This window comes from Coregonus lavaretus (genome assembly GCF_964263955.1).
Source record: "Coregonus lavaretus genome assembly, chromosome: 3".
NCBI classification, from domain to species: domain Eukaryota; kingdom Metazoa; phylum Chordata; class Actinopteri; order Salmoniformes; family Salmonidae; genus Coregonus; species Coregonus lavaretus.
In genome coordinates this window covers 45,966,722-45,993,917 of record NC_139990.1, presented here as the reverse complement: position 1 = coordinate 45,993,917, position 27,196 = coordinate 45,966,722, and the positions used below count along the sequence as shown (strand labels likewise).

The window sequence follows — 27,196 nt, the reverse complement described above, 5'->3', positions numbered from 1 at the left end:
ATTATACTTGATAAATGTTGCCACATTAAGAAGTAATAGACTAGCACACCAAGATGGAAGCTTTTTTGTGTGCAAGTTTTGTTATTTCATATGAGCTTCCTAGTAGCTGCCAAGAGGTGGCCCTCTTTCCAGTGTTTTGACTGTGGCGCAAAGACCATGAGTCTCAGTGGCAGATAAAGCAGAGGGAACTGAGAAATACATGATTACATGGTGGTAACAACAAGAAGTCAAATAGGACATAATTCAAATAAATAGAGAAATATATTTACTTGTCGATGTAGTTCTGTCGGCAACATAATAATGGCAAAATTTACATTTAACGGAATAAAAGTCAAGAATCAACAGCTGCCGTTTTCGTATCTATACATATCCCTCTATACGTACCCCAGTAAAACAAGATGACAAAATATTGAGGCTTGAGTGCAAATTTTCGGAGAAACTGGCACTTTTGTCAGACGTGTTTCAATAAGGCATATTCTAATATTCACTAACTATATTGATTATTTCCTTGAGAAGTTTGTTATCTTTAAAGAGTCAATCAGCAGTTGAAACAATAACAAAGCGCCTCCCCACCCCTGGTTCGGTATAAAGCTGAGGGATGGGGCTGGAGAAATGTAATCACTTTTAAATTCATGGGCAGAGCTATGGATGCAAGGATTGACCATCCATGATATAAAAATTATAGTTTTAACCATGTTTTGAGGCTATATAGTGTTTGTTTACATTTTCTTTGTTTACAAACATTGGTAAAACAATCTTATATTTTAGGTTCTGATGGGGTATGACTGGTGAACTAAGCTCCTAAGGCATTTATATAAGTTATATTCTTTAAGAATCAATGGGTACATATAATTAATTTATACATCCAAAAATTAATGTAGCTACTGCTGATTGCCCCTTTCAGGTGCTTTCATAAAGTACCATACAGTACAGTACATTTCTATCTCTATTTGTCTTTCCTATAAAAGGCTGGTCTGTAGAGGCTGGTACTCTATATCTCCCTGAGGGGGTCATTCAGGTCCACCCCCTGCTGACCCGTCTCGGTAGTGAAGTACATAGTAGTCGTGGACGTACATGAGCACGGCGATTGGCTGGCCAATGATGAGAGAGATCCATACGGCTGCGTTGCCATAGTTACCTCGGAGAAAACGGGCCACAAACCAGGCCAGCGGAAGCTGTAAAGCCAAAGACTCCATTCATTGAGTAAACAAACACAACATTCATTTTAATGAGTCAAAAACATCTTCAGACAATAAGCTTCTGGATGATCATTTCTCAATTCCAACATCTCACCTGAGACATCATGCCCATAAAAGCCCATGGTCTCAACATCTTCAGTGGAACACTGACCAGGTACTGTGAAGACAACATCAGCAACATTAGGTTTTAGTTTTCAAGAACAGTTTCCCACACAGCCATCTCCTTCATCCACAGCGAACAGGAAAATAATGTCTCTACTCCAGACAGCTAACCTATGGAATGACACCCAGTTTGTACAGGACATAAAGAGAACTGATGTAACAGACAGATAGCTAACCTGTGGAATGACTGCTGGATGACTATCAAGCCTCACCTCATTGCTCTGAGTGATGGGGAGCTGACAGAACCCTGCTGTATGACCCTCTGATCTCCTGAGATCCCTCCTGGCATTACTCAGGGGAGTGTGTGTGTGTGTGTGTGTGTGTGTGTGTGTGTGTGACACTAGGATCCCTCCTGTCATTACTCAGAGGAGATGGGGAGACTAGTGTCCCGCAGGGCCCTGTGGCACTCCGCTCCTCTCTGCTCCGCTCACTGTCCTCTGAAGGTTACCGTTTAAAACAGCAGCAGCAGCCCCGTCTGTCTGTCTGTCTGTCCGGGGCGGGGAGAGGGAGGGAGCCGTATCTCTGTGAACCTGCTGACTGAACAGGCTCCTCACCGTACAGTCCTCTTATCTCCTCCTCCAGAAGCACAGTAGCCTGATATGGGCTTGTGTTACACTCCTCTCCTCCTCCTCCTCCTCCTCCTCCACTCATCCCAGCTACACTACCGTCCCTCCAACACTGACCTTCGTCAATGATGAAGAGTGCTGGATATGAGCCAAGCGCACCCGTGTGTGTGTGTGTGTGTGTGTGTGTGTGTGTGTGTGTGTCTGGACAATGGGGAAATATCCCCAGAAAGGGCCCTATTTTAAATGTATAGCCACTGTGCAGTATTGCCACTGTACTGTCAAGCAATAACTATATCTGTGGCCTTTAAAGTATCAACTGACTAGCAATCTCAGCACTTATGAAACTGTATTCCGATAAAATGCAGGATTTCTTCACAAATGGTATAAATACTGTATATCGTCGGTGTCTGATGAAAAAATTTTAACTCAATTTTTTCCAATTTAAATGGTTTTACATTTATTGAAAGTGGTAACTAACCTCAATGTACTCTGAACAGTTCATGACTTTAGGACCAAGAAAATGTATTCAAAATAGCTTCTAAGTGTCATAATTCTATGTTAGTTCATGGGAAAATATGGTTATTTTTATAATTTCTTGAAAAGTTTCTGTTTTGGCGATTAGATGTTTTCGTCAGACAGTGATGATATGAGCTGTAGTAGGAGCAGAGTATCCTCATTAAACACCAGCCTGATAAAGCTAACATTCTGTTTCACTTCAAAAGGGATACTAAACATGTGCGCAGCGGTCAGTCTGGTTTCACCCGGCTAAGAGCAGAGCACCTTACCTCATGAAAGAAGGCTGAAGCCAAGAACACTGCTGATTGGCCGAGCCACTTACTGACTCCACACTTCAGCAGGGGCTTGTAGAAGTGGCTTTGGGAGAGAGAGGGAGCGAGACAGGAGGTCGCACATCATCAAACACCTCACGTCAGCTTCAAACCATGTCACAAATACCTAATACATCCCCAATACATTTCTGCTCAGTATTAACCTCCATTACACTGATTCCATACTATAGAATAATTTATAGGATCTCAATGTTATATATATATTATGTGTAGAATGCATTGCATCTACTCACCGAAGGCACCACTTGTGTACTGGAATATTCCAGTTTTGCCAAAAGTATGTGATGGTCTCAGCGTTCCTTCAAGAAAGGGAAAAGTCTCATAGTCATGTGAAGTGATGTATTTTACAGTAGTACATGATATCGACATTTTGCTTTTGTACATCTGAAATGATCACTTCTCCCTCTTAGTAACATACTGGCAATAAACAATGCAACGTAACAAAATAGACCGTATTCATTTCACCTACCACCAGTCTCTGTAAAACTCTCTGTCTCCAAACTGCAGGAGCTCAGCCATAAAGTTCAAGGAGGAGTGGAAGAACCAGTAGAAGAATATCAACCAGAGAAAATGATTGGGCACCTGATGGGACAGAGGGAAATAATACTGTTTGTATCCAGGACAACATAAAACAACAACAGAACAACAGAACTGTCCAATACTATGTATATGTCATATCTCTCAAGGCCCAAGGGTACTATGAATCATGTTACCATGACCACAATACCACTGTGTTCTCTTGTGTACTTACGGCTAGTCTGAGTAGACGCTCCATCATCATTGGGAGGTCCATATCCTACAGGATCAGGATCAATGAAGAAAGAGCGATTGTATTGATAGAGGAAAATAGTAAAAATGCTTTAAATGAAAATGATAAATGTACCAGTAATCCTACTTTACCTCCAACGGCTTCATAGAACTCTGAATTATGGGTATCATCCACTGGAGGAGAATAAGAGACAGCACAAATCATCAATACAATGACATGCACTGCTTATTCTCAATAGATGCATGTTGTCACACTATGTACAGTGGGGGAAAAAAGTATTTAGTCAGCCACCAATTGTGCAAGTTCTCCCACTTAAAAAGATGAGAGAGGCCTGTAATTTTCATCATAGGTACACGTCAACTATGACAGACAAATTGAGAAAAAAAATCCAGAATATCACATTGTAGGATTTTTTATGAATTTATTTGCAAATTATGGTGGAAAATAAGTATTTGGTCACCTACAAACAAGCAAGATTTCTGGCTCTCACAGACCTGTACCTTCTTCTTTAAGAAGCTCCTCTGTCCTCCACTCGTTACCTGTATTAATGGCACCTGTTTGAACTTGTTATCAGTATAAAAGACACCTGTCCACAACCTCAAACAGTCACACTCCAAACTCCACTATGGCCAAGACCAAAGAGCTGTCAAAGGACACCAGAAACAAAATTGTAGACCTGCACCAGGCTGGGAAGACTGAATCTGCAATAGGTAAGCAGCTTGGTTTGAAGAAATCAACTGTGGGAGCAATTATTAGGAAATGGAAGACATACAAGACCACTGATAATCTCCCTCGATCTGGGGCTCCACGCAAGATCTCACCCCGTGGGGTCAAAATGATCACAAGAACGGTGAGCAAAAATCCCAGAACCACACGGGGGGACCTAGTGAATGACCTGCAGAGAGCTGGGACCAAAGTAACAAAGCCTACCATCAGTAACACACTACGCCGCCAGGGACTCAAATCCTGCAGTGCAAGACGTGTCCCCCTGCTTAAGCCAGTACATGTCCAGGCCCGTCTGAAGTTTGCTAGAGTGTATTTGGATGATCCAGAAGAGGATTGGGAGAATGTCATATGGTCAGATGACACCAAAATAGAACTTTTTGGTAAAAACTCAACTCGTCGTGTTTGGAGGACAAAGAATGCTGAGTTGCATCCAAAGAACACCATACCTACTGTGAAGCATGGGGGTGGAAACATCATGCTTTGGGGCTGTTTTTCTGCAAAGGGACCAGGACGACTGATCCGTGTAAAGGAAAGAATGAATGGGGCCATGTATCGTGAGATTTTGAGTGAAAACCTCCTTCCATCAGCAAGGGCATTGAAGATGAAACGTGGCTGGGTCTTTCAGCATGACAATGATCCCAAACACACCGCCCGGGCAACGAAGGAGTGGCTTCGTAAGAAGCATTTCAAGGTCCTGGAGTGGCCTAGCCAGTCTCCAGATCTCAACCCCATAGACAATCTTTGGAGGGAGCTGAATGTCCGTGTTGCCCAGCGACAGCCCCAAAACATCACTGCTCTAGAGGAGATCTGCATGGAGGAATGGGCCAAAATACCAGCAACAGTGTGTGAAAACCTTGTGAAGACTTACAGAAAACGTTTGACCTGTGTCATTGCCAACAAAGCGTATATAACAAAGTATTGAGAAACTTTTGTTATTGACCAAATACTTATTTTCCACCATAATTTGCAAATAAATTCATTAAAAATCCTACAATGTGATTTTCTGGAGAAAAAAAATTCATGTACCTATGATGAAAATTACAGGCCTCTCTCATCTTTTTAAGTGGGAGAACTTGCACAATTGGTGGTTGACTAAATACTTTTTTCCCCCACTGTAAGTCAGTGTCAGTAGAAAACATACCTGCTGTGTTAATCCGACCAATAACTGGGTGAAGAACAGCTGGGAAGAGAGATTACTTGTTTACTTAGCATTTCTCCTCTAAATCAAACAAAATAGCAATAATTGAGTGTCTGTGTGTGTGTGTGTGTGTGTGTGTGTGTGTCTGAGTGTGTGTGTGTGTGTGTGTGTGTGTGTGTGTGTGTGTGTGTGTGTGTGTGTGTGTGTGTGTGTGTGTGTGTGTGTGTGTGCAGGAAAAACGCTGTCTGCCTTTTAGCTTTGGATAAGTCTTGGGACCAGAGTGCACATCTCCACAGTAGACCAATAAGCCAAGCTAATCTTCTAATGGGGGTTCAGAGAAATTCACAATGGAAGTTGACATTGTTAAATAAGCTACTTATATCTGTTGTATCCATGTTTGCTGTAGATGATTGTGTCAGATTGTATTGAAGAGAATAGATCTTATTATGTAACTGTATTTCTATAATGTGCTCCTTCACATGGGGCTAAACAGGAAGTTGTACCTCCTCTTATATACCCATAAAATAATCAATAGGACAGAACCATGACACATCAACTGTTCAGTCTAGTTTACAGAGTATAAAGCAGCATATTAACAAACCAATGCATAAAGGATGATTGGGGACAGAACTCACCATCTCAAAAAGCCTCCTCAGCAGGAAGCTCATTCGAATCCGTGGAGACCGGGGGAAGTTTAATTCATAGCAGAGGGTTGGTGCAAAAACAAAATAATATAAATCTAAAAACACAATGGGTTGAGAGAGAGGGGAGAAAGAGAAAAAGAGAGAGAGGAGAGAGAGGGAAGAGAGAGAGATTAGAAAGAGAGAAAGAGAGCGAGAGAGAGTGAAAGGAGAGAGAGAAAGAAAGAGAGAGTATGTTTATAGTCTGATACAGCTCCAGTAGCAGGCTACAGCAGGATAGGTTGAGGCAGCAGTGATAAGAGTGGGGTCTGCTACAGCAGGATAGGTTGAGGCAGCAGTGATAAGAGTGGGGTCTGCTACAGCAGGATAGGTTGAGGCAGCAGTGATAATAGTGGGGTCTGCTACAGCAGAATAGGTTGAGGCAGCAGTGATAAGAGTGGGGTCTGCTTCAGCAGGATAGGTTAAGGCAGCAGTGATAAGAGTGGGGTCTGCTACAGCAGGATAGGTTGAGGCAGCAGTGATAAGAGTGGGGTCTGCTATAGCAGGATAGGTTGAGGCAGCAGTAGTACGAGTGGGGTCTACCCAGAACTGGGTTCAAATATGTGTACTTGAGTATTTGTTATTTAAATAGTTCTGTGTATTTGAGTATTTGTTATTTAAATACTTTCTGTGTATTTGAATATTTTCAAATACACAGCCCAAAACAAGTACTTAAAAAAATATAATAATTGAATGGTTATTTGTAAAAACCAAATAGTCGACCAAATTGTATTTGAACATATTTTCAAATACTTATTTCAAATACTATTTTCAAATTGTTTTGAAATGTAATTGAAATACCTGAAATTGTATTGAACCCAGGTCTGTGTCTACATGGGATGGAATGGTCAACCTCTACTGACCTCTGAGGGTCAGATTTCCAGGGTAGGAGACCTGATAGTCCACTCCACTTCCCTTAGACCGCGGTATAGAGGAACCTTTAGAGGAGAGTCAGCAATTACACATGTATGATTCTCACAGTCACTCTACTTAAAGAACGGCTTCATGTCTACAGTCAACCAGCAGGTGGCAGTGCAGCAGTTAAGGAGCGATGTGGATAGTAGTATTGTATGTGTGTGTGTTAAATTTTATGTGTAGAGGGTAAAATATCACAAGTTTTCACCAACAGGAAAACGGTTTCCATTAAGGGTACATATACAAACACCCAGCATTGCCGCCTACGAAAAATGAGATAACAGTTGCCATTTCCGTGGAGGCCAGTCAGAAACCTCATTAAGCCCTTTATTATTAGTCAAAGGTCAGTGTAGAATCCAGGTGACACAAACTCTCTAGGCAAAGCAACTCTGGGAGTCGTCACTGAAGAGCTGAGAGGGTGAGGGTTGAAAGCAAACCTGGTATAACAATATTAGTTTTCTTTCAAATACTTGATTGCCTGGCGCAATGGATAAAAAGGAATAGTCCCAAAAGTACATACTCCGCCCATCTGGCACTCCAGGCAGACTCAATCAAATATAAAGTATTTGAAAAATCTCCCTCACACCGCACAAACCTCAAGAACAGAAGTATCAGTAAAATCCGAAGCAGTGAAAAGCCCAGAAAGCCTGAGCCATATCGATAGCAAAAGCAGCACATCCGAAGTAGTTAAAGAGTAGCAGTGCTGTCGTTGCCCAGTTGCTGGTAGGGGGCATAGAGGACCGTGGAGGACTTACATGAGAGGGAGCGGGCCAGGCTTCGGGCTTTAGCATGGCTCATCTCTCTACACCACTTGTTCACATCTTTGTAGGAGTAGAGCTTCAGGAACAGGATGGTGTACACTCCCAGAGCAGACACTCCACCCGCTGAGGACAAGGACAAATGTGCAATGTTTAATTATGAGCAATATTTATACAATATTTGCTGTTAGAATTCATAGTCAATCATATTAAGTGTTGCATGCACAACAGTACAATACACATTATCCATCAAATTGAGTTAATGCCGTGGGTGTGGGTGGTTGTAAATTATCTTGATGTGTAGTAGCACAGGTGCAGTGTAATATATTATGGGACAGTCAACATGAGGTATTCAACATGCACATCACACTGTATAACAGAAAAGCTGTCTCACCTCAAACTATGTCAAGGACAGAATGAATTAAACCCTCCGTTTCCCAGTTAGCGAAGACGTTGGCTTTGATGTTCGGCTAACAAGCAGGCCCTAACAAGAAGCTGAGGAATGCTGCCCACCTGGCTCTCACTGTCCTTATCTAGGGCTATCCATATCAGTCAAGAGTTACAACACTCACCATCCTCTCCCTGCCTATCACACAAGATGAACGACTGGAAACACAAACGCCCACTCACGCTCAACCAACTACCAGCGCTACCGACTGAGGTCCAGGGAAACCTGGCAAGGCCCCCAGGTCCTTCTAACAGACTACTCCTGCTTTATCAACAGCAGCCATATGCTGCATGGAAATGGACCGTGCTGGTTACCTAGTAGATGGCATGGGCACAGAGAGAGAGAGAACGACAGAGACTGTCTCCCTCGCCAAGAGGAGCATCCGTGGCCCACTCCCCTGACCTTGATGTATAAACAGTGGCCCTGCATGAGGTACAAGAGACAGATGGTACATCTTTGTCAGTTCCCGTGGCGACGGCAGATGAGGAGAAATAAATACTTTTAGGTAAGGAAGGATACTGTAGCTACGCAGTCAACGTCCAGGGAAAGATGATCTGATTTGTGAGGGGTAAAATGAAGATCTTAAAGAAACAAAATCTTCCTATTCTCCTCTAAGAGAATGATTACTAAAAACTCATGACTGTAGGTTCACCTTTGTCTTTTTGCGTGTACAGATGTAGGATCTTAATTTGAGCCAGTTTGCTACAGCAGGAAATTAATCCTGCAGCAAAGGGAAATTTTTATTTTTATTATTATTATTATTATTATTATTATTATTATTATTATTATTATTATGTGGATTATAATTCATGGACATTTGTGTAGGGGTTGATACATTTTTCGTAAGGGAAAATCAAGTCTGAAATATCAAAGTGGAAATGACAAACTTCAGTAATCCACAACTTTTAAATGTCCTTCATTGCAGGAAAGTTCTCCTGCAACAGGGTGAACAAACTAAGATCCTACATCTGTAAGTCTGTGGGTAAAGAACAACATCACAGACAGTTAATAACATCTTGTGGTTATGGTCAGCTTCCTAAGTTCTGAGTCATGTGTAGCCTACATGAGAGGCTGTTAGCTGTTGTATGTCACCACATGCCATGCTGGCTAGCGACCAGCTTGATGAAGACAGGCAGAGCTGACCTGACATTGACCTGTCTCTCAGCCACTCCTCTTTTGGCCTCATATTCACCTCACTCCTTCCTTCCTCTCCCTGTGAGCCAACTGGGACTGATCAAACACTGCCCAACTGATTACATTCAGATAAAATCACACACTTGTATAATATAATACTATACTAACTACACATTAATGACCACTGATTCCATTTAGCTAAAATCACACATGGATAATATAATACTACACTACTGTAACTTCTGTAATGCAACTGATTCCATTTAGATAAACTCTTACAGGAGTAGATCATAGAATACCACACTAAATAATGACCAAGTCATTTCGTGCAGATAAGATTAAACACTTTAAATCATCAAATAATATGTCTACACACTAACTAAACTAATAGTAAAGACACAGAGACACACACTAACTAAACTAATAGTAAAGACACAGAGATACACACTAACTAAACTAATAGTATAGACACAGAGACACACACTAACTAAACTAATAGTAAAGACACAGAGACACACACTAACCAAACTAATAGTGAAACACAGACACACACTAACTAAACTAATAATGTGGAAACACAGAGACACACTGGATTCAGATACAGTTTCGTTTTTTTCTGAAAAGCAGGATTTGCTATACAGATGTAGGATCTTAATTTGAGCCAGGTTGCTACTGCAGGAAAACAATACTGCAGCAACAGGAAATGTAAATTATTATGTGGATTATGATTAAAGTTAAACTCCACTCAGAAACTCTCTTTTGATATTTATTTCATTAGTCCACAGTTGATACTGTCCCAAAATGTTTTGCATGTCAGTAGTCAAGTTTTCAAGACATCGGAGTTTCAAGAAGCAATGTGTCACCGGTCACATCATCATGATGATGCAAAATGGAAAGTTCTCCTGCAACAGGGTGATCAAATTAAGATCCTACATCTGTAGGCTGATAAGAACACATGCAGTACCTGGAGTCATGGACTTCACCATCAGTACGATAGCCACCGGGAAGCACAGAGTGATCGACAGGTTAATGGAATGAACCAGCAGCCCAACACGTTCACTGAAGCAGCCCTGGATGGACAGAAGAACAGCACGTTAAGGCATAGCCACAGGAAGTAGGGGTGCTGAGGGGACTGCAGCACCCCCTGAAAAAAAAGAAAAAAGAAAAGAAAAAAAGAATACAATAAAATCACAAAAGTAGTGCACTGGGCCTTTAATAGTCCTGTATTAGCGGACTGATATAGCCGTCTGCAGCGCAGGCAAAACTTTTTTATAACAATAATAGCAACAATGGTAAGTACATCAGAATGAAACTCACCACCGAGAGCCTTCTCTCTGTGTACAAAGCTGCCACAATAAACACGTTGGACGCTGGAAGGAAAGATGAGACAAATGATGTCGGTTATCAAATAAATGTTACCAAACAAACACATGACAAGCATGGCGAGTTAACATATAAAAGGGAGATGACAGGATGATCAAATAAAGGTCTAGTGTTGTTTCCTCGCTACAGTACTGAGGGGGGGGGGGGGGGGGGGGTCCACCCACTGCCCTCTTAAGATAAACCTGCTGTCACAGCATCAGCTTCTGGGACAAATGAGGCAGCACAAACACAGCATGTGTTGCACAGACCACCTGCTACTGCTGCACTGTTCCTGTTCTACTGCAGGACAGATACTGTTCTACTGCTGTACTGTTACTGTTCTACTGCAGGACAGATACTGTTCTACTGCTGTACTGTTACTGTTCTACTGCAGGATTGATACTGTTCTACTGGAGGACTGATACTGTTCTACTGGAGGACAGATACTGTTCTACTGCTGTACTGTTACTGTTCTACTGCAGGATTGATACTGTTCTACTGGAGGACTGATACTGTTCTACTGGAGGACAGATACTGTTCTACTGCTGTACTGTTACTGTTCTACTGCAGGACAGATACTGTTCTACTGCTGTACTGTTACTGTTCTACTGCAGGATTGATACTGTTCTACTGGAGGACTGATACTGTTCTACTGGAGGACAGATACTGTTCTACTGCTGTACTGTTACTGTTCTACTGCAGGACAGATACTGTTCTACTGCAGGACTGATACTGTTCTACTGCAGGACAGATACTGTTCTACTGCTGTACTGTTACTGTTCTACTGCAGGATTGATACTGTTCTACTGGAGGACTGATACTGTTCTACTGGAGGACAGATACTGTTCTACTGCTGTACTGTTACTGTTCTACTGCAGGACTGATACTGTTCTACTGCAGGACAGATACTGTTCTACTGCAGGACTGATACTGTTCTACTGCAGGACTGATACTGTTCTACTGCTGCACTGTTACTGTTCTACTGCAGGACTGATACTGTTCTACTGCAGGACTGATACTGTTCTACTGCTGTACTGTTACTGTTCTACTGCAGGACTGATACTGTTCTACTGCTGCACTGTTACTGTTCTACTGGAGGACAGATACTGTTCTACTGCTGCACTGTTACTGTTCTACTGCAGGACTGATACTGTTCTACTGCAGGACTGATACTGTTCTACTGCAGGACTGATACTGTTCTACTGCTGTACTGTTACTGTTCTACTGCAGGACAGATACTGTTCTACTGCAGGACTGATACTGTTCTACTGCTGCACTGTTACTGTTCTACTGCAGGACTGATACTGTTCTACTGCAGGACTGATACTGTTCTACTACAGGACTGGCAGGGGAGCTCTGCAGTGGAGATGAAACACACACACACACACACGAGAACGGACGCAAACACACATGTGTATGCATGAGCATGAACACACAAAGAAAGAAAACACAGAAAGGCTCAACTATTTTGAATCGCGGGATTATCTAACTAGCTCCAGGGCTGCCTCTCACTCCATATCATGTGACCTGGTGTTTGTAATAATGTTTTTTCTGCTGTGTTTTGAAGGATACATCATAGAATCAATTCTAAAGGCCTACAGTATTCAAAATGTCAAAGGCCAGATGGAATAGGTTGAGGTGGACTTCTATGGAAACCAAGCCTCAATAAAACAGAGAATAAAAATACAATAGTCTTCTCCCTCTAGTGCCTTGGCACTATCTGTGCCTGGCTCACAAGCACAAGAAGTGCCTGAGCTTAACTGATACTACAGCCAATAAAACAGACACTGAATCACGCGTCAACGACTACAAGTGTTAATAAAAAAAATATGCTGCAATGCATATAAAACCAGTGACTTCCGAGGGCGTCATTGTCTGCTATGCCCCAGTACTGTACAGTATAGGGAGTCCCTTGTCCCATAGGCCTACTCTCAGTACTGTAGGCCCCTAAAATAAGCCAGGTGGATGATCCTCAGGAGACAGCTGCAGCAGGACAGCCTGTAATGACCTGCCTACAGATCTAGTGTGTAGGGGGAGTGATAGTGATAGGGTGTAGGGGGAGTGATAGTATGTAGGGAGTGTGATAGTGCGTAGGGAGAGTGATAGATTGTTTGGGGGAGTGATAGTGTGTTGGGGGAGTGATAGTGTGTAGGGGGAGTGATAGTGTGTAGGGAGCGTGATAGTGCGTAGGGAGAGTGATAGATTGTTTGGGGGAGTGATAGTGTGTTGGGGGAGTGATAGTGTGTAGGGGGAGTGATAGTCTGTAGGGAGAGTGATAGTGATAGGGTGTAGGGGGAGTGATAGTGATAGGGTGTAGGGGGAGTGATAGTGCGTAGGGAGAGTGATAGTGTATACGGAGAGTGATAGTGATAGTGTGTAAGGAGAGTGATAGTGTGTAGGGGGAGTGATAGTGTGTAGGGGGAGTGATAGTGTTTAGGGAGAGTGATAGTGTGTAGGGTGATAGTGTGTAGGGGGAGTGATAGTGTGTAGGGAGAGTGATAGTGTATAGGGAGAGTGATAGTGATAGTGTGTAAGGAGAGTGATAGTGTGTAGGGGGAGTGATAGTGTGTAGGGGGAGTGATAGTGTGTAGTGAGAGTTATAGTGATAGTGTGTAGGGAGAGTGATAGTGTGTAGGGAGAGTGATAGTGATAGTGATAGTGCGTAGGGAGACCGATAGTGTGAAGTCAGAATTATAGTGTGTGGGGAGAGTTATAGTAAGTAGGGAGCTGATAGTGTTAGTGTGTAGGGAGATTGAGTGCTAGTGTGTAGGGAGAGTTATAGTGTCTAGGGAGAGTGATCTAGTGTGTAGGGAGAGTGATAGTGTGTAGGGAGAGTGATAGTGATCTAGTGTGTAGGGAGAGTGATCTAGTGTGTAGGGAGAGTGATAGTGATAGTGTGATGGGAGAGTGATCTAGTGCATAGGGAGAGTGATAATAATAATAATAATAATAATATGACATTTAGCAGACGCTTTTATCCAAAGCGACTTACAGTCATGTGCGCATACATTTTTACGTATGGGTGGTCCCGGGGATCAAACCCACTACCCTGGCGTTACAAGCGCCATGTCCTACCAATTGAGCTACAGAGGACAGTGATAGTGTGTAGGGAGAGTGATAGTGATAGTGTGTAGGGAGAGTGATCTAGTGTGTAGGGAGAGTGATAGTGATAGTGTGTAGGGGGAGTGATAGTGATAGTGTGTAGGAGGAGTGATAGTGATAGGGTGTAGGGGGAGTTATAGTGATAGTGTGTAGGGGGAGTGATAGTGATAGTGTGTAGGGAGAGTGATAGTGATAGTGTGTAGGGAGAGTGATAGTGATAGTGTGTAGGGGGAGTGATAGTGATAGTGTGTAGGGGGAGTGATAGTGCATAGGGAGAGTGATAGTGTATAGGGAGAGTGATAGTGATAGTGTGTAAGGAGAGTGATAGTGTGTAGGGGGAGTGATAGTGTGTAGGGGGAGTGATAGTGCATAGGGAGAGTGATAGTGTGTAGTGAGAGTTATAGTGATAGTGTGTAGGGAGAGTGATAGTGTGTAGGGAGAGTGATAGCGATAGTGATAGTGCGTAGGGAGACCGATAGTGTGAAGTCAGAATTATAGTGTGTGGGGAGAGTTATAGTAAGTAGGGAGCGTGATAGTGTTAGTGTGTAGGGAGAGTGATAGTGTCTAGGGAGAGTGATCTAGTGTGTAGGGAGAGTGATAGTGATAGTGTGTAGGGAGAGTGATAGTGATAGTGTGTAGGGAGAGTGATAGTGATAGTGTGTAGGGAGAGTGATCTAGTGTGTAGGGAGAGTGATAGTGATAGTGTGTAGGGATAGTGATAGTGATAGTGTGTAGGGAGAGTGATCTAGTGTGTAGGGAGAGTGATAGTGATAGTGTGTAGGGATAGTGATAGTGATAGTGTGTAGGGAGAGTGATCTAGTGTGTAGGGAGAGTGATAGTGATAGTGTGTAGGGATAGTGATAGTGATAGTGTGTAGGGAGAGTGATCTAGTGTGTAGGGAGAGTGATAGTGATAGTGTGTAGGGATAGTGATAGTGATAGTGTGTAGGGAGAGTGATCTAGTGTGTAGGGAGAGTGATAGTGATAGTGTGTAGGGAGAGTGATCTAGTGCATAGGGAGAGTGATAGTGATAGTGTGATGGGAGAGTGATCTAGTGCATAGGGAGAGTGATAATAATAATAATAATAATAATATGACATTTAGCAGACGCTTTTATCCAAAGCATACATTTTTGCATATGGGTGGTCCCGGGGATTGAACCCACTACCCTGGCGTTACAAGCGCCATGCTCTACCAATTGAGCTACAGAGGACAGTGATAGTGTGTAGGGAGAGTGATAGTGATAGTGTGTAGGGAGAGTGATCTAGTGTGTAGGGAGAGTGATAGTGATAGTGTGTAGGGGGAGTGATAGTGATAGTGTGTAGGGGGAGTTATAGTGATAGGGTGTAGGGGGAGTTATAGTGATAGGGTGTAGGGGGAGTTATAGTGATAGGGTGTAGGGGGAGTTATAGTGATAGGGTGTAGGGGGAGTTATAGTGATAGTGTGTAGGGGGAGTGATAGTGATAGTGTGTAGGGGGAGTGATAGTGCATAGGGAGAGTGATAGTGTATAGGGAGAGTGATAGTGATAGTGTGTAAGGAGAGTGATAGTGTGTAGGGGGAGTGATAGTGTGTAGGGGGAGTATTAGTGTTTAGGGAGAGTGATAGTGTGTAGGGAGAATTATAGTGTGTGGGGAGAGTCATAGTGTGTAGTGAGAGTTATAGTGATAGTGTGTAGGGAGAGTGATAGTGTGTAGTGAGAGTTATAGTGATAGTGTGTAAGGAGAGTGATAGTGTGTAGGGGGAGTGATAGTGTGTAGGGGGAGTGATAGTGTTTAGGGAGAGTGATAGTGTGTAGGGAGAATTATAGTGTGTGGGGAGAGTCATAGTGTGTAGTGAGAGTTATAGTGATAGTGTGTAGGGGGAGTGATAGTGTTTAGGGAGAGTGATAGTGCGTAGGGAGACCGATAGTGTGAAGTCAGAATTATAGTGTGTGGGGAGAGTTATAGTAAGTAGGGAGCGTGATAGTGTTAGTGTGTAGGGAGATTGATCGTGATAGTGTCTAGGGAGAGTGATCTAGTGTGTAGGGAGAGTGATAGTGATAGTGTGTAGGGAGAGTGATAGTGATAGTGTGTAGGGAGAGTGATCTAGTGCATAGGGAGAGTGATAGTGATAGTGTGATGGGAGAGTGATCTAGTGTGTAGGGAGAGTGATAATAATAATAATATGACATTTAGCAGACGCTTTTATCCAAAGCGACTTACAGTCATGTGCGCATACATTTTTACGTATGGGTGGTCCCGGGGATCGAACCCACTACCCTGGCGTTACAAGCACCATGTCCTACCAATTGAGCTACAGAGGACAGTGATAGTATGTAGGGAGAGTGATAGTGATAGTGTGTAGGGAGAGTGATCTAGTGTGTAGGGAGAGTGATAGTGATAGTGTGTAGGGGGAGTGATAGTGATAGTGTGTAGGAGGAGTGATAGTGATAGTGTGTAGGGGGAGTGATAGTGATAGTGTGTAGGGGGAGTGATAGTGATAGTGTGTAGGGGGAGTTATAGTGATAGTGTGTAGGGGGAGTTATAGTGATAGGGTGTAGGGGGAGTTATAGTGATAGGGTGTAGGGGGAGTTATAGTGATAGGGTGTAGGGGGAGTTATAGTGATAGTGTGTAGGGGGAGTGATAGTGATAGTGTGTAGGGGGAGTGATAGTGTGTAGGGAGAGTGATAGTGATAGTGTGTAAGGAGAGTGATAGTGTGTAGGGGGAGTGATAGTGTTTAGGGAGAGTGATAGTGTGTAGGGAGAATTATAGTGTGTGGGGAGAGTTATAGTAAGTAGGGAGCGTGATAGTGTTAGTGTGTAGGGAGATTGATCGTGATAGTGTCTAGGGAGAGTGATCTAGTGTGTAGGGAGAGTGATAGTGATAGTGTGTAGGGAGAGTGATAGTGTTTAGGGAGAGTGATAGTGCGTAGGGAGACCGATAGTGTGAAGTCAGAATTATAGTGTGTGGGGAGAGTTATAGTAAGTAGGGAGCGTGATAGTGTTAGTGTGTAGGGAGATTGATCGTGATAGTGTCTAGGGAGAGTGATCTAGTGTGTAGGGAGAGTGATAGTGATAGTGTGTAGGGAGAGTGATAGTGATAGTGTGTAGGGAGAGTGATCTAGTGCATAGGGAGAGTGATAGTGATAGTGTGATGGGAGAGTGATCTAGTGTGTAGGGAGAGTGATAATAATAATAATATGACATTTAGCAGACGCTTTTATCCAAAGCGACTTACAGTCATGTGCGCATACATTTTTACGTATGGGTGGTCCCGGGGATCGAACCCACTACCCTGGCGTTACAAGCACCATGTCCTACCAATTGAGCTACAGAGGACAGTGATAGTGTGTAGGGAGAGTGATAGTGATAGTGTGTAGGGAGAGTGATCTAGTGTGTAGGGAGAGTGATAGTGATAGTGTGTAGGGGGAGTGATAGTGATAGTGTGTAGGGGGAGTGATAGTGATAGTGTGTAGGGGGAGTGATAGTGATAGTGTGTAGGGGGAGTGATAGTGATAGTGTGTAGGGGGAGTTATAGTGATAGGGTGTAGGGGGAGTTATAGTGATAGGGTGTAGGGGGAGTTATAGTGATAGGGTGTAGGGGGAGTTATAGTGATAGTGTGTAGGGGGAGTGATAGTGATAGTGTGTAGGGGGAGTGATAGTGCGTAGGGAGAGTGATAGTGATAGTGTGTAAGGAGAGTGATAGTGTGTAGGGGGAGTGATAGTGTTTAGGGAGAGTGATAGTGTGTAGGGAGAATTATAGTGTGTGGGGAGAGTTATAGTAAGTAGGGAGCGTGATAGTGTTAGTGTGTAGGGAGATTGATCGTGATAGTGTCTAGGGAGAGTGATCTAGTGTGTAGGGAGAGTGATAGTGATAGTGTGTAGGGAGAGTGATAGTGATAGTGTGTAGGGAGAGTGATCTAGTGCATAGGGAGAGTGATAGTGATAGTGTGATGGGAGAGTGATCTAGTGTGTAGGGAGAGTAATAATAATAATAATAATATGACATTTAGCAGACGCTTTTATCCAAAGCGACTTACAGTCATGTGCGCATACATTTTTACGTATGGGTGGTCCCGGGGATCGAACCCACTACCCTGGCGTTACAAGCACCATGTCCTACCAATTGAGCTACAGAGGACAGTGATAGTGTGTAGGGAGAGTGATAGTGATAGTGTGTAGGGAGAGTGATCTAGTGTGTAGGGAGAGTGATAGTGATAGTGTGTAGGGGGAGTGATAGTGATAGTGTGTAGGAGGAGTGATAGTGATAGTGTGTAGGGGGAGTGATAGTGATAGTGTGTAGGGGGAGTGATAGTGATAGTGTGTAGGGGGAGTTATAGTGATAGGGTGTAGGGGGAGTTATAGTGATAGGGTGTAGGGGGAGTTATAGTGATAGTGTGTAGGGGGAGTGATAGTGATAGTGTGTAGGGGGAGTGATAGTGCGTAGGGAGAGTGATAGTGATAGTGTGTAAGGAGAGTGATAGTGTGTAGGGGGAGTGATAGTGTTTAGGGAGAGTGATAGTGTGTAGGGAGAATTATAGTGTGTGGGGAGAGTCATAGTGTGTAGTGAGAGTTATAGTGATAGTGTGTAGGGAGAGTGATAGTGTGTAGTGAGAGTTATAGTGATAGTGTGTAGGGAGAGTGATAGTGTGTAGGGAGAGTGATAGTGATAGTGATAGTGCGTAGGGAGACCGATAGTGTGAAGTCAGAATTATAGTGTGTGGGGAGAGTTATAGTAAGTAGGGAGCGTGATAGTGTTAGTGTGTAGGGAGATTGATCGTGATAGTGTGTAGGGAGAGTGATAGTGTCTAGGGAGAGTGATCTAGTGTGTAGGGAGAGTGATAGTGATAGTGTGTAGGGAGAGTGATCTAGTGTGTAGGGAGAGTGATAGTGATAGTGTGTAGGGAGAGTGATCTAGTGCATAGGGAGAGTGATAGTGATAGTGTGTAGGGAGAGTGATCTAGTGCATAGGGAGAGTGATAGTGATAGTGTGATGGGAGAGTGATCTAGTGTGTAGGGAGAGTGATAGTGATAGTGTGTAGGGAGAGTGATCTAGTGCATAGGGAGAGTGATAGTGATAGTGTGTAGGGAGAGTGATCTAGTGCATAGGGAGAGTGATAGTGATAGTGTGATGGGAGAGTGATCTAGTGTGTAGGGAGAGTAATAATAATAATATGACATTTAGCAGACGCTTTTATCCAAAGCGACTTACAGTCATGTGCGCATACATTTTTACGTATGGGTGGTCCCGGGGATCGAACCCACTACCCTGGCGTTACAAGCGCCATGCTCTACCAATTGAGTTACAGAGGACAGTGATAGTGTGTAGGGAGAGTGATCTAGTGTGTAGGGAGAGTGATAGTGATAGTGTGTAGGGAGAGTGATCTAGTGTATAGGGAGAGTGATAGTGATCTAATGCGTAGGGGGAATGAGGGGGTATATCCAAAAGGACCCTAAAGTCCATGTTAGAGCAGAGTAAAGTCCACGTACCGATAACAAGGCATGCTGCAGGCATGTTGTAGGGGTCCTTTATGAATAGAGAAACCACTTGTATTGGGTCCACAAGAATGCCATACCTAGAAAAACAGAATACTGTGGTTAGACACTCAGAGCTCAGTTGAATCAAACCACATTCTTATTTGTATATCTTGTGTGTTTTTGTTCTACCTTGTTATTTTTAATACTACATTGCTATTGAATACTGCATTGTTGGGTTTAGAGCTTGCAATAAAGTCATTTCACTGTACTTGTGCATGTGTCATTCAAACTTCACTTGAAACATTTCAGCCTTTCAGTTTTCAGAATGCTGCAAGTATTTGCATTGGCATTATACTGTAAAACATGATACAGCGTGTTTGAGAGAATCAGACACAGAACCTCCTATGTTACTTTACAGTAATACATGACAATGTACCCTCCTAGCACGTCTTTACCACAGTATGCCTTTAGTAAGCTGTTCCCTACAGGCTGCTACTGTGGTGGGCATCTGGGGACAGTCAAGAGGCATTGTGCTTGCAGTAGTGTACAGGACAGCATATGGTCTTAGCTGTGAAGGGGCTGACGTTACATTCCATTCTGTGAAAACTGGGCCTTTACTTTCAACCGTCAAATAACAGCCCATGACAACGTCGTTGGAAAAGACCACACTCCTTTATCCTCCTCTTTTATGTCAAGCTTCTCATAACGTACTTACTTTAAAAGGTTTTCCAAGAACAGACGGGCATTGCTCAAGACCTACAGCAAAAGAGGGCTCGTAAATTCATTGCATCCTTGAAAATAAAGTTTGTTTCACTTGGTACAAGCATACATTCATCATAGGATTAAATTACAGTGTTTATTTTCCATTGAAGTTTAAAGTTTTATTAGTCGTACGGGATACACATGGTATACATCATCCAACTAAATGCTTACTTGCAGGTTCCTTTTCGACAATGGAACAACAACAACAAATGATAAAAGATAAGAATACAAACAAAGTAAATGTCTCAGTAGAATAAACATTTTAGCATAACAATACACGTGTTTTGGGGAAAGGGGGGAAAGTGTTTAAATTGTGACGTATTTAGAAATCATAATAAGAGTCTGGTAGCAGCAGTTGTGATGTGTGTGTAGCATGAATGTGTGTGTGTGTGGATGAGTGTACATGTATATCTGTGTAGATGCACCTAACTATCAAAGTATTATTATTATTTTGACGCCTCTGGGTGCGAGTGTGGTGCGGGGAATGAAAATGGAAATGCAAAACAAGTTTATGAGAACCGGAGGAAAATCCATAAGAGAACCGGAGGAAACTCCATAAGAGAACCAGAGGAAACTCCATAAGAGAACCAGAGGAAACTCCATAAGAGAACCAGAGGAAACTCCATAAGAGAACCAGAGGAAACTCCATAAGAGAACCAGAGGAAACTCCATAAGAGAACCAGAGGAAACTCCATAAGAGAACCAGAGGAAACTCCATAAGAGAACCAGAGGAAACTCCATAAGAGAACCAGAGGAAACTCCATAAGAGAACCAGAGGAAACTCCATAAGAGAACCAGAGGAAACTCCATAAGAGAACCAGAGGAAACTCCATAAGAGAACCAGAGGAAACTCCATAAGAGAACCAGAGGAAACTCCATAAGAGAACCAGAGGAAACTCCATAAGAGAACCAGAGGAAACTCCATATCAAGGGAATTTTATGAATAAGTCCAAAGGCCACGCACTATACCTCAGTAAACCCTTTAAGGGCAGTTGACTGTAACACGTTACACTATACCTTAGCTAACCCTTTAAGGGCGGTAGACTGCAAACCGTTGCAATATACCTCAGTAAACCCTTTATGGGCAGTACACTGTAACACGTTACACTATACCTCAGTAAACCCTTTATGGGCAGTACACTGTAACACGTTACACTATACCTCAGTAAACCCTTTATGGGCAGTACACTGTAACACGTTACACTATACCTCAGTAAACCCTTTATGGGCAGTACACTGTAACACGTTACACTATACCTCAGTAAACCCTTTATGGGCAGTACACTGTAACACGTTACACTATACCTCAGTAAACCCTTTATGGGCAGTACACTGTAACACGTTACACTATACCTCAGTAAACCCTTTATGGGCAGTACACTGTAACACGTTACACTATACCTCAGTAAACCCTTTATGGGCAGTACACTGTAACACGTTACACTATACCTCAGTAAACCCTTTATGGGCAGTACACTGTAACACGTTACACTATACCTCAGTAAACCCTTTACTGGCAGTTTGGTTTAGTTCATTTGTATGCACTAGACAGGGCGAAGGACGTAGGTGAAGCCTATCTGATGATAATGATAACTCTGTTCAATTTATTGCACATTATGCAGTGATGGATCTATAAAAAGTCTACATATTCACTTGCATTCAGTAACATCTATGAATCACATTATTATTATGAACAGTATTAACGTCAAACGGAAGAACCAAGGACACGGGTGGTTCCTAATGTTATGAAATTCTCGCTAGTGTTTAGAGAACAACTGGTTCTGAGAGATTAGAATCAGGACCTGCAATTGTAACAGTAAGCAACTGTAACGAAATGGATGACTGCAGTGTAGCCGTTATTAGTACAGTCGTGGTCAAAAGTTTTGAGAATGACACAAGTCTTCACAAAGTTCACTGCTTCAGTGTTATGAGATATTTTTGTCAGATGTTACTATGGTATACTGAAGTATAATTACAAGCATTCCATAAGTGTCAAAGGCTTTTATTGACAATTACATTAAGTTTATGCAAAGAGTCAATATTTGCAGTGTTGACCCTTCTTTTTCAAGACCTCTGCAATCACCCCTGGCATGCTGTCAATTAACTTCTGGGCCACATCCTGACTGATGGCAGCCCATTCTTGCATAATCAATACTTGGAGTTTGTGGGTTTTTGTTTGTCCACCCGCCTCTTGAGGATCGACCACAAGTTCTCAATGGGATTAAGGTCTGGGGAGTTTCCTGGCCATGGACCCAAAATTTCGATGTTTTGTTCCCCAAGCCACTTAGTTATCACTTTTGCCTTATGGCAAGGTGCTCCATCATGCTGGAAAAGGCATTGGTCGTCACCAAACTGTTTTTGGATGGTTGGGAGAAGTTGCTCTCGGAGGATGTGTTGGTACCATTCTTTATTCATGGCTGTGTTCTTAGGCAAAATTATGAGTGAGCCCACTCCCTTGGCTGAGAAGCAACCCCACACATGAATGTCTCAGGATGCTTTACTGTTGGCATGACACAGGACTGATGGTAGCGCTCACCTTTTCTTCTCCGGACAAGGTGTTTTCCGGATGCCCCAAACAATCGGAAAGGGGATTCATCAGAGAAAATGACTTTACCCCAGTCCTCAGCAGTCCAATCCCTGTACCTTTTGCAGAATATCAGTCTGTCCCTGATGTTTTTCCTGGAGAGAAGTGGCTTCTTTGCTGCCCTTCTTGACACCAGGCCACCCTCCAAAAGTATTCGCCTCACTGTGCGTGTAGATGCACTCACACCTGCCTGCTGCCATTCCTGAGCAAGCTCTGCACTGGTGGTGCCCCGATCCCGCAGCTGAATCAACTTTAGGAGACGGTCCTGGCGCTTGCTGGACTTTCTTGGGCGCCCTGACGCCTTCTTCACAACAATTGAACCTCTCTCCTTGAAGTTCTTGATGATCCGATAAATGGTTGATTTAGGTGCAAGCTTACTAGCAGCAATATCCTTGCCTGTGAAGCCCTTTTTGTGCAAAGCAATGATGACGGCACGTGTTTCCTTGCAGGTAACGTGTCCTTTGGTCTGGAGTCCAAATTTGAGATTTTTGGTTCTAACCGCCGTGTCTTTGTGAGACGCGATGTTGGTGAACGGATGATCTCCGCATGTGTAGTTTCCCACTGTAAAGCATGGAGGAGGAGGTGTTATGGTGTGGGGGTGCTTTGCTGGTGACACTGTCTGTGATTTATTTAGAATTCAAGGCACACTTAACCAGCATGGCTACCACAGCATTCTGCAGCGATACGCCATCCCATCTGGTTTGGACTTAGTGGGACTATCATTTGTTTTTCAACAGGACAATGACCCAACACACCTCCAGGCTGTGTAAGGGCTATTTTACTAAGAAGTAGAGTGATGGAGTGCTGATCAGATGACCTGGCCTCCACAATCCCCCAACCTCAACCCAATTGAGATGGTTTGGGATGAGACAGACGGCAGAGTGAAGGAAAAGCAGCCAACAAGACTGTTAGAAAAGCATTCCAAGTGAAGCTGGTTGAGAAGAATCTTTGAAGAATCTCAAATATAAAATATATTTTGATTTGTTTAACACTTTTTTGGTTACTACATGATTCCATATGTGTTATTTCATAGTTTTGAGTCTTCACTTATATTCTACAATGTAGAAAATAGTAAAAAAATAAAGAAAGCCCTTGAATTAGTAGGTGTGTCCAAACTTTTGACTGGTACTGTATGTAGTTCTGTACCTGTCTATTAATGTTATGTATGATGTCATTTTAAGTAGCTCTGCCCTTCAGCTGTACTGGTCTATTAATGTTATGTATGATGTCATTTTAAGTAGCTCTGCCCTTCAGCTGTACTGGTCTATTAATGTTATGTATGATGTCATTTTAAGTAGCTCTGCCCTTCAGCTGTACTGGTCTATTAATGTTATGTGTGATGTCATTTTAAGTAGCTCTGCCCTTCAGCTGTAATGGTCTATTAATGTTATGTGTGATGTCATTTTAAGTAGCTCTGCCCTTCAGCTGTAATGGTCTATTAATGTTATGTGTGATGTCATTTTAAGTAGCTCTGCCCTTCAGCTGTAATGGTCTATTAATGTTATGTGTGATGTCATTTTAAGTAGCCCTGCCCTTCAGCTGTAATGGTCTATTAATGTTATGTGTGATGTCATTTTAAGTAGCTCTGCCCTTCAGCTGTAATGGTCTATGAATGTTATGTTTTATGTGGACCCCAGGAAGGGTAGCTGCAGCTTTGGCTCTAGTTAATGGGGATCCTAATAAAATACTAAACACGGTATTATTTGTGGAACTGATCTTGACAGCTAAAAGATTAAGTGTTTGCAAGTCAAGATAATCACTCTCTAGATTTTTTGGGTCTGTCTTGCGATTCTTTCCTTCCCTCATTGAAAATGTTTCCTTTTGGATTGTAACATCTTATTATGGAATACAAAGACTTCTCCACGTTCAATGTGAATTTGAGAAGAAGTTCACAAAGTCTGAACAAACTACTGTGATGACAAAATTATCTTGTTTCAGAGAGTGGATTATCAACAGTTTTAGAAATTCGAATTTATTCTCAACGGCTTTGATGAAGGGGACTAAGCTGGCGGCGCTCCAGATTTGACGTGCATTCAGACTGACTAACTAGCTGTTGGAGAATGATTACTTTAGATAGTCTCTCAATGCTATATTTCCCCACTTAAGATACACTTCTAAATGTCTGTGTGTTTTTCTATGGGAATGGTACTCCCATGTTGCCCTTAGCATCATCAAACCATCCTTGAACTCCAACATCTCTCTCTAAAGAGTAAAACAATGGTTTATGTGGTTGTATTGAGACTCACTGAAAGCTAGAGAGGAGTGGGAATGTCCTGCTGTTTTCCCATCCTCTCACACACTGACTTCAAAGCCAAACTGAATTAGCAAAACACAAGGTTATTAACAAAGTCATTAGCTAACTATATAGCTAAGCATTACGTGTCCCACTTTAGGATTGGACAGGTCTAGTCCAGCAACAGTAAGCGCTGCGGCACAAGTGCAATGTACCTAAACTATCCTGTGTCTAGTAAGTTAGGCCTAAAGGAATCTCTCAGAATATCAGAGTATTAAAAGTCCCCTACATGAAAGCAGTATGGCCTTGGCCTCACCTCAATCCACATCAGATCCTTTAGCAGCAAAATAATTAAAAGACAAAAAGAATATGATGAGAAATATGATATTGTCTCACTTTCACTGTAATCTTACTAAACTAAAGGAACAGAAACACAGAGTAGCCTTGAGCTAGATATATAATCCTCTTGAGGTGTTCTGAATAAGTGTCAGGTGTCTTTAAACACTCTGGTTTTAGGCCCAGTGTGGGATGAACATGCCCTCTGGTGAGGCCTGGGGGCACACACCCACCACCACACAGTGATGCTCTCTGATCGACTCCTCTTGTAGGGAATCTGCTGCTGCTTTGTGTTAAACCATTACAGTCTAAGCCCTGTCTAAGCCGGGGGAATGGGGGGTCTACATTTTACATTTTAGTAATTTAGCAGACGCTCTTATCCAGAGCGACTTATAGTTAGTGAGTGCATACATTATTTATTTTTTCCCATACTGGCCCCCCGTGGGAATCGAACCCACAACCCTGGCATTGCAAACGCCATGCTCTACCAACTGAGCTACATCCCTGCCGGCCATTCCCTCCCCTACCCTCGACGACGCTGGGCCAATTGAGCTATATGGAATTGTTTTAAAGAAGGTCATACCAAGGATCATTTTGCTATTTGATTTTGAATTTTAAGACCCCTTGAAGTATAAGAAAATATATCTAAAACAAATATTTGATGAAAAATGTTATTTGGCCTTACTGCTATTATCCCATACAAACGCATTGAATAACAGATTCACTACATGGAACAACAGATAGTCCCACCAAAAAAATCTCAAGGAAGTTTGTTCTGAAGTGTCTGTCCTAAATCTGAGAGATTACTGTAAGAAAGGTCAGGAAACATTAGTTGGTGGTTTTTTACATGTATTTAACCCCTTATTTTTGGCACTAAACAGTCTAAGCCCAGTCTAAACCAGGGGAATGGGGGGTCTACTAAGCTATATGGAATTGTTTTAAGAAGGTCATACCAATAATCATTTTCTATTTGATTTTGAATTTCAAGACCCCTTGAAGTATCAAAAATGTTATTATTTACAAAATTATTTGATTAATCATTATATTTGGCCTTCCCTGCTATTAGCCCATACAAACCCATTGTATAACAGATTCACTACATGGAACAACAAATAGTCCCCCCCAAAAAATGATTAGGTATTTAAATGTAGCCTAAGAGGGAAACCTGGCCAGTGATTTTAGTGTTTACACTGACCTGAGTGTTGTTGAGCAGACTGGTGCATTAACTGAGACTCTCATTATGAAGATGCAGAAAAAAACTTACCAGCATGACAACACACCAGTTGAGGACTCCTCTGTAGTTCCTGTAACCACTGGCAGAGCTCAACAGGGACTCCTGCAACCTGTGGCAACTGGGGCACGAAGAAACATGGATAGTTTGAATACGTGCGCACTCATTTCCTATACTACAGCTATAGTTAACTGATCTGAAATACCCTTCCCAAATGACTTCCGCAACACACCACTGACTTCCCTTCGAGATTCAAAATGACATATAGCCTACTGAACCAGCATGGGTGACATATAGACTATGCGAAAGGGTTCAAAGTAATATGCACATAATTCATTCTACGCCATTATAAAGTGTTCATATAAGGGAAGATTTCACAAGTAGGTGCAGTAATAAATACAGTAACGAGCTGTTTTCCCTGGCATAAATGCACCACACTATGAGGACACGTCCGGGTTTTGTTAGTTTATGCCTCACCTCTGTCTATCATTAGGAACATTTATTCGTTTCTTCCTTTCCTTTGACATTGTAGAAGGCAAATCGGTTACATTTTGCTTCGTTACAATGTTGCCGCTGTCACCGGGGCCGTTGATACTTTCATCAACCGCTGACCGTCCATTCACTTGTTTCAAAGTAACACCTTTTCCAGAGGATATAGTGGCTCTTCTTTTGCGGGTAATGGCCCCTGTTGCTTCCATGATATCGCCGATCTTCAGTGCTCTAGATTAATGTGACGTGTAGCCTACTTTGCGGGCAGCTATAACACATGCCCACTATTGCCACA

The 27,196-nt window shown here is 42.6% G+C and overlaps 1 protein-coding gene across 2 annotated transcripts; it reads right to left on the bottom strand.

The window, feature by feature from the left end:
* Positions 1-242: 242 nt before the first annotated feature.
* LOC311109631 (diacylglycerol O-acyltransferase 1-like) lies at positions 243-27,196 on the bottom strand. 2 transcript variants are annotated; one of them, XM_084152576.1, is made up of 17 exons: positions 26,890-27,196; positions 26,446-26,533; positions 19,982-20,022; positions 19,279-19,364; positions 10,661-10,713; positions 10,308-10,413; positions 7,759-7,887; positions 6,952-7,026; positions 6,044-6,147; positions 5,412-5,450; positions 3,676-3,717; positions 3,527-3,571; positions 3,245-3,357; positions 3,009-3,074; positions 2,713-2,800; positions 1,294-1,356; positions 243-1,175 (listed from the first exon to the last, which is right to left on the bottom strand). In XM_084152576.1, the coding sequence occupies exons 1-17, from the start codon at positions 27,108-27,110 to the stop codon at positions 1,011-1,013; spliced, it is 1,524 nt and encodes a 507-aa protein (XP_084008702.1). In that variant the 5' UTR covers positions 27,111-27,196; the 3' UTR covers positions 243-1,010. The 2 variants fall into 2 exon arrangements, with proteins under 2 accessions (XP_084008702.1, XP_084008703.1); XM_084152577.1 differs by lacking the exon at positions 6,952-7,026.

Excerpts from the sequence above, each read along its gene's own strand:
- LOC311109631 (XM_084152576.1), bottom strand. The coding sequence starts at position 27,110 with ATGGAAGCAACAGGGGCCATTACCCGCAAAAGAAGAGCCACTATATCC. Across the intron at positions 26,534-26,889 it reads GTTCCTAATGATAGACAGAG|TTGCCACAGGTTGCAGGAGT; the intron begins GTGAGGCATAAA and ends TTCGTGCCCCAG. Across the intron at positions 3,718-5,411 it reads TGGTCGGATTAACACAGCAG|TGGATGATACCCATAATTCA; the intron begins GTATGTTTTCTA and ends ATTCTCCTCCAG.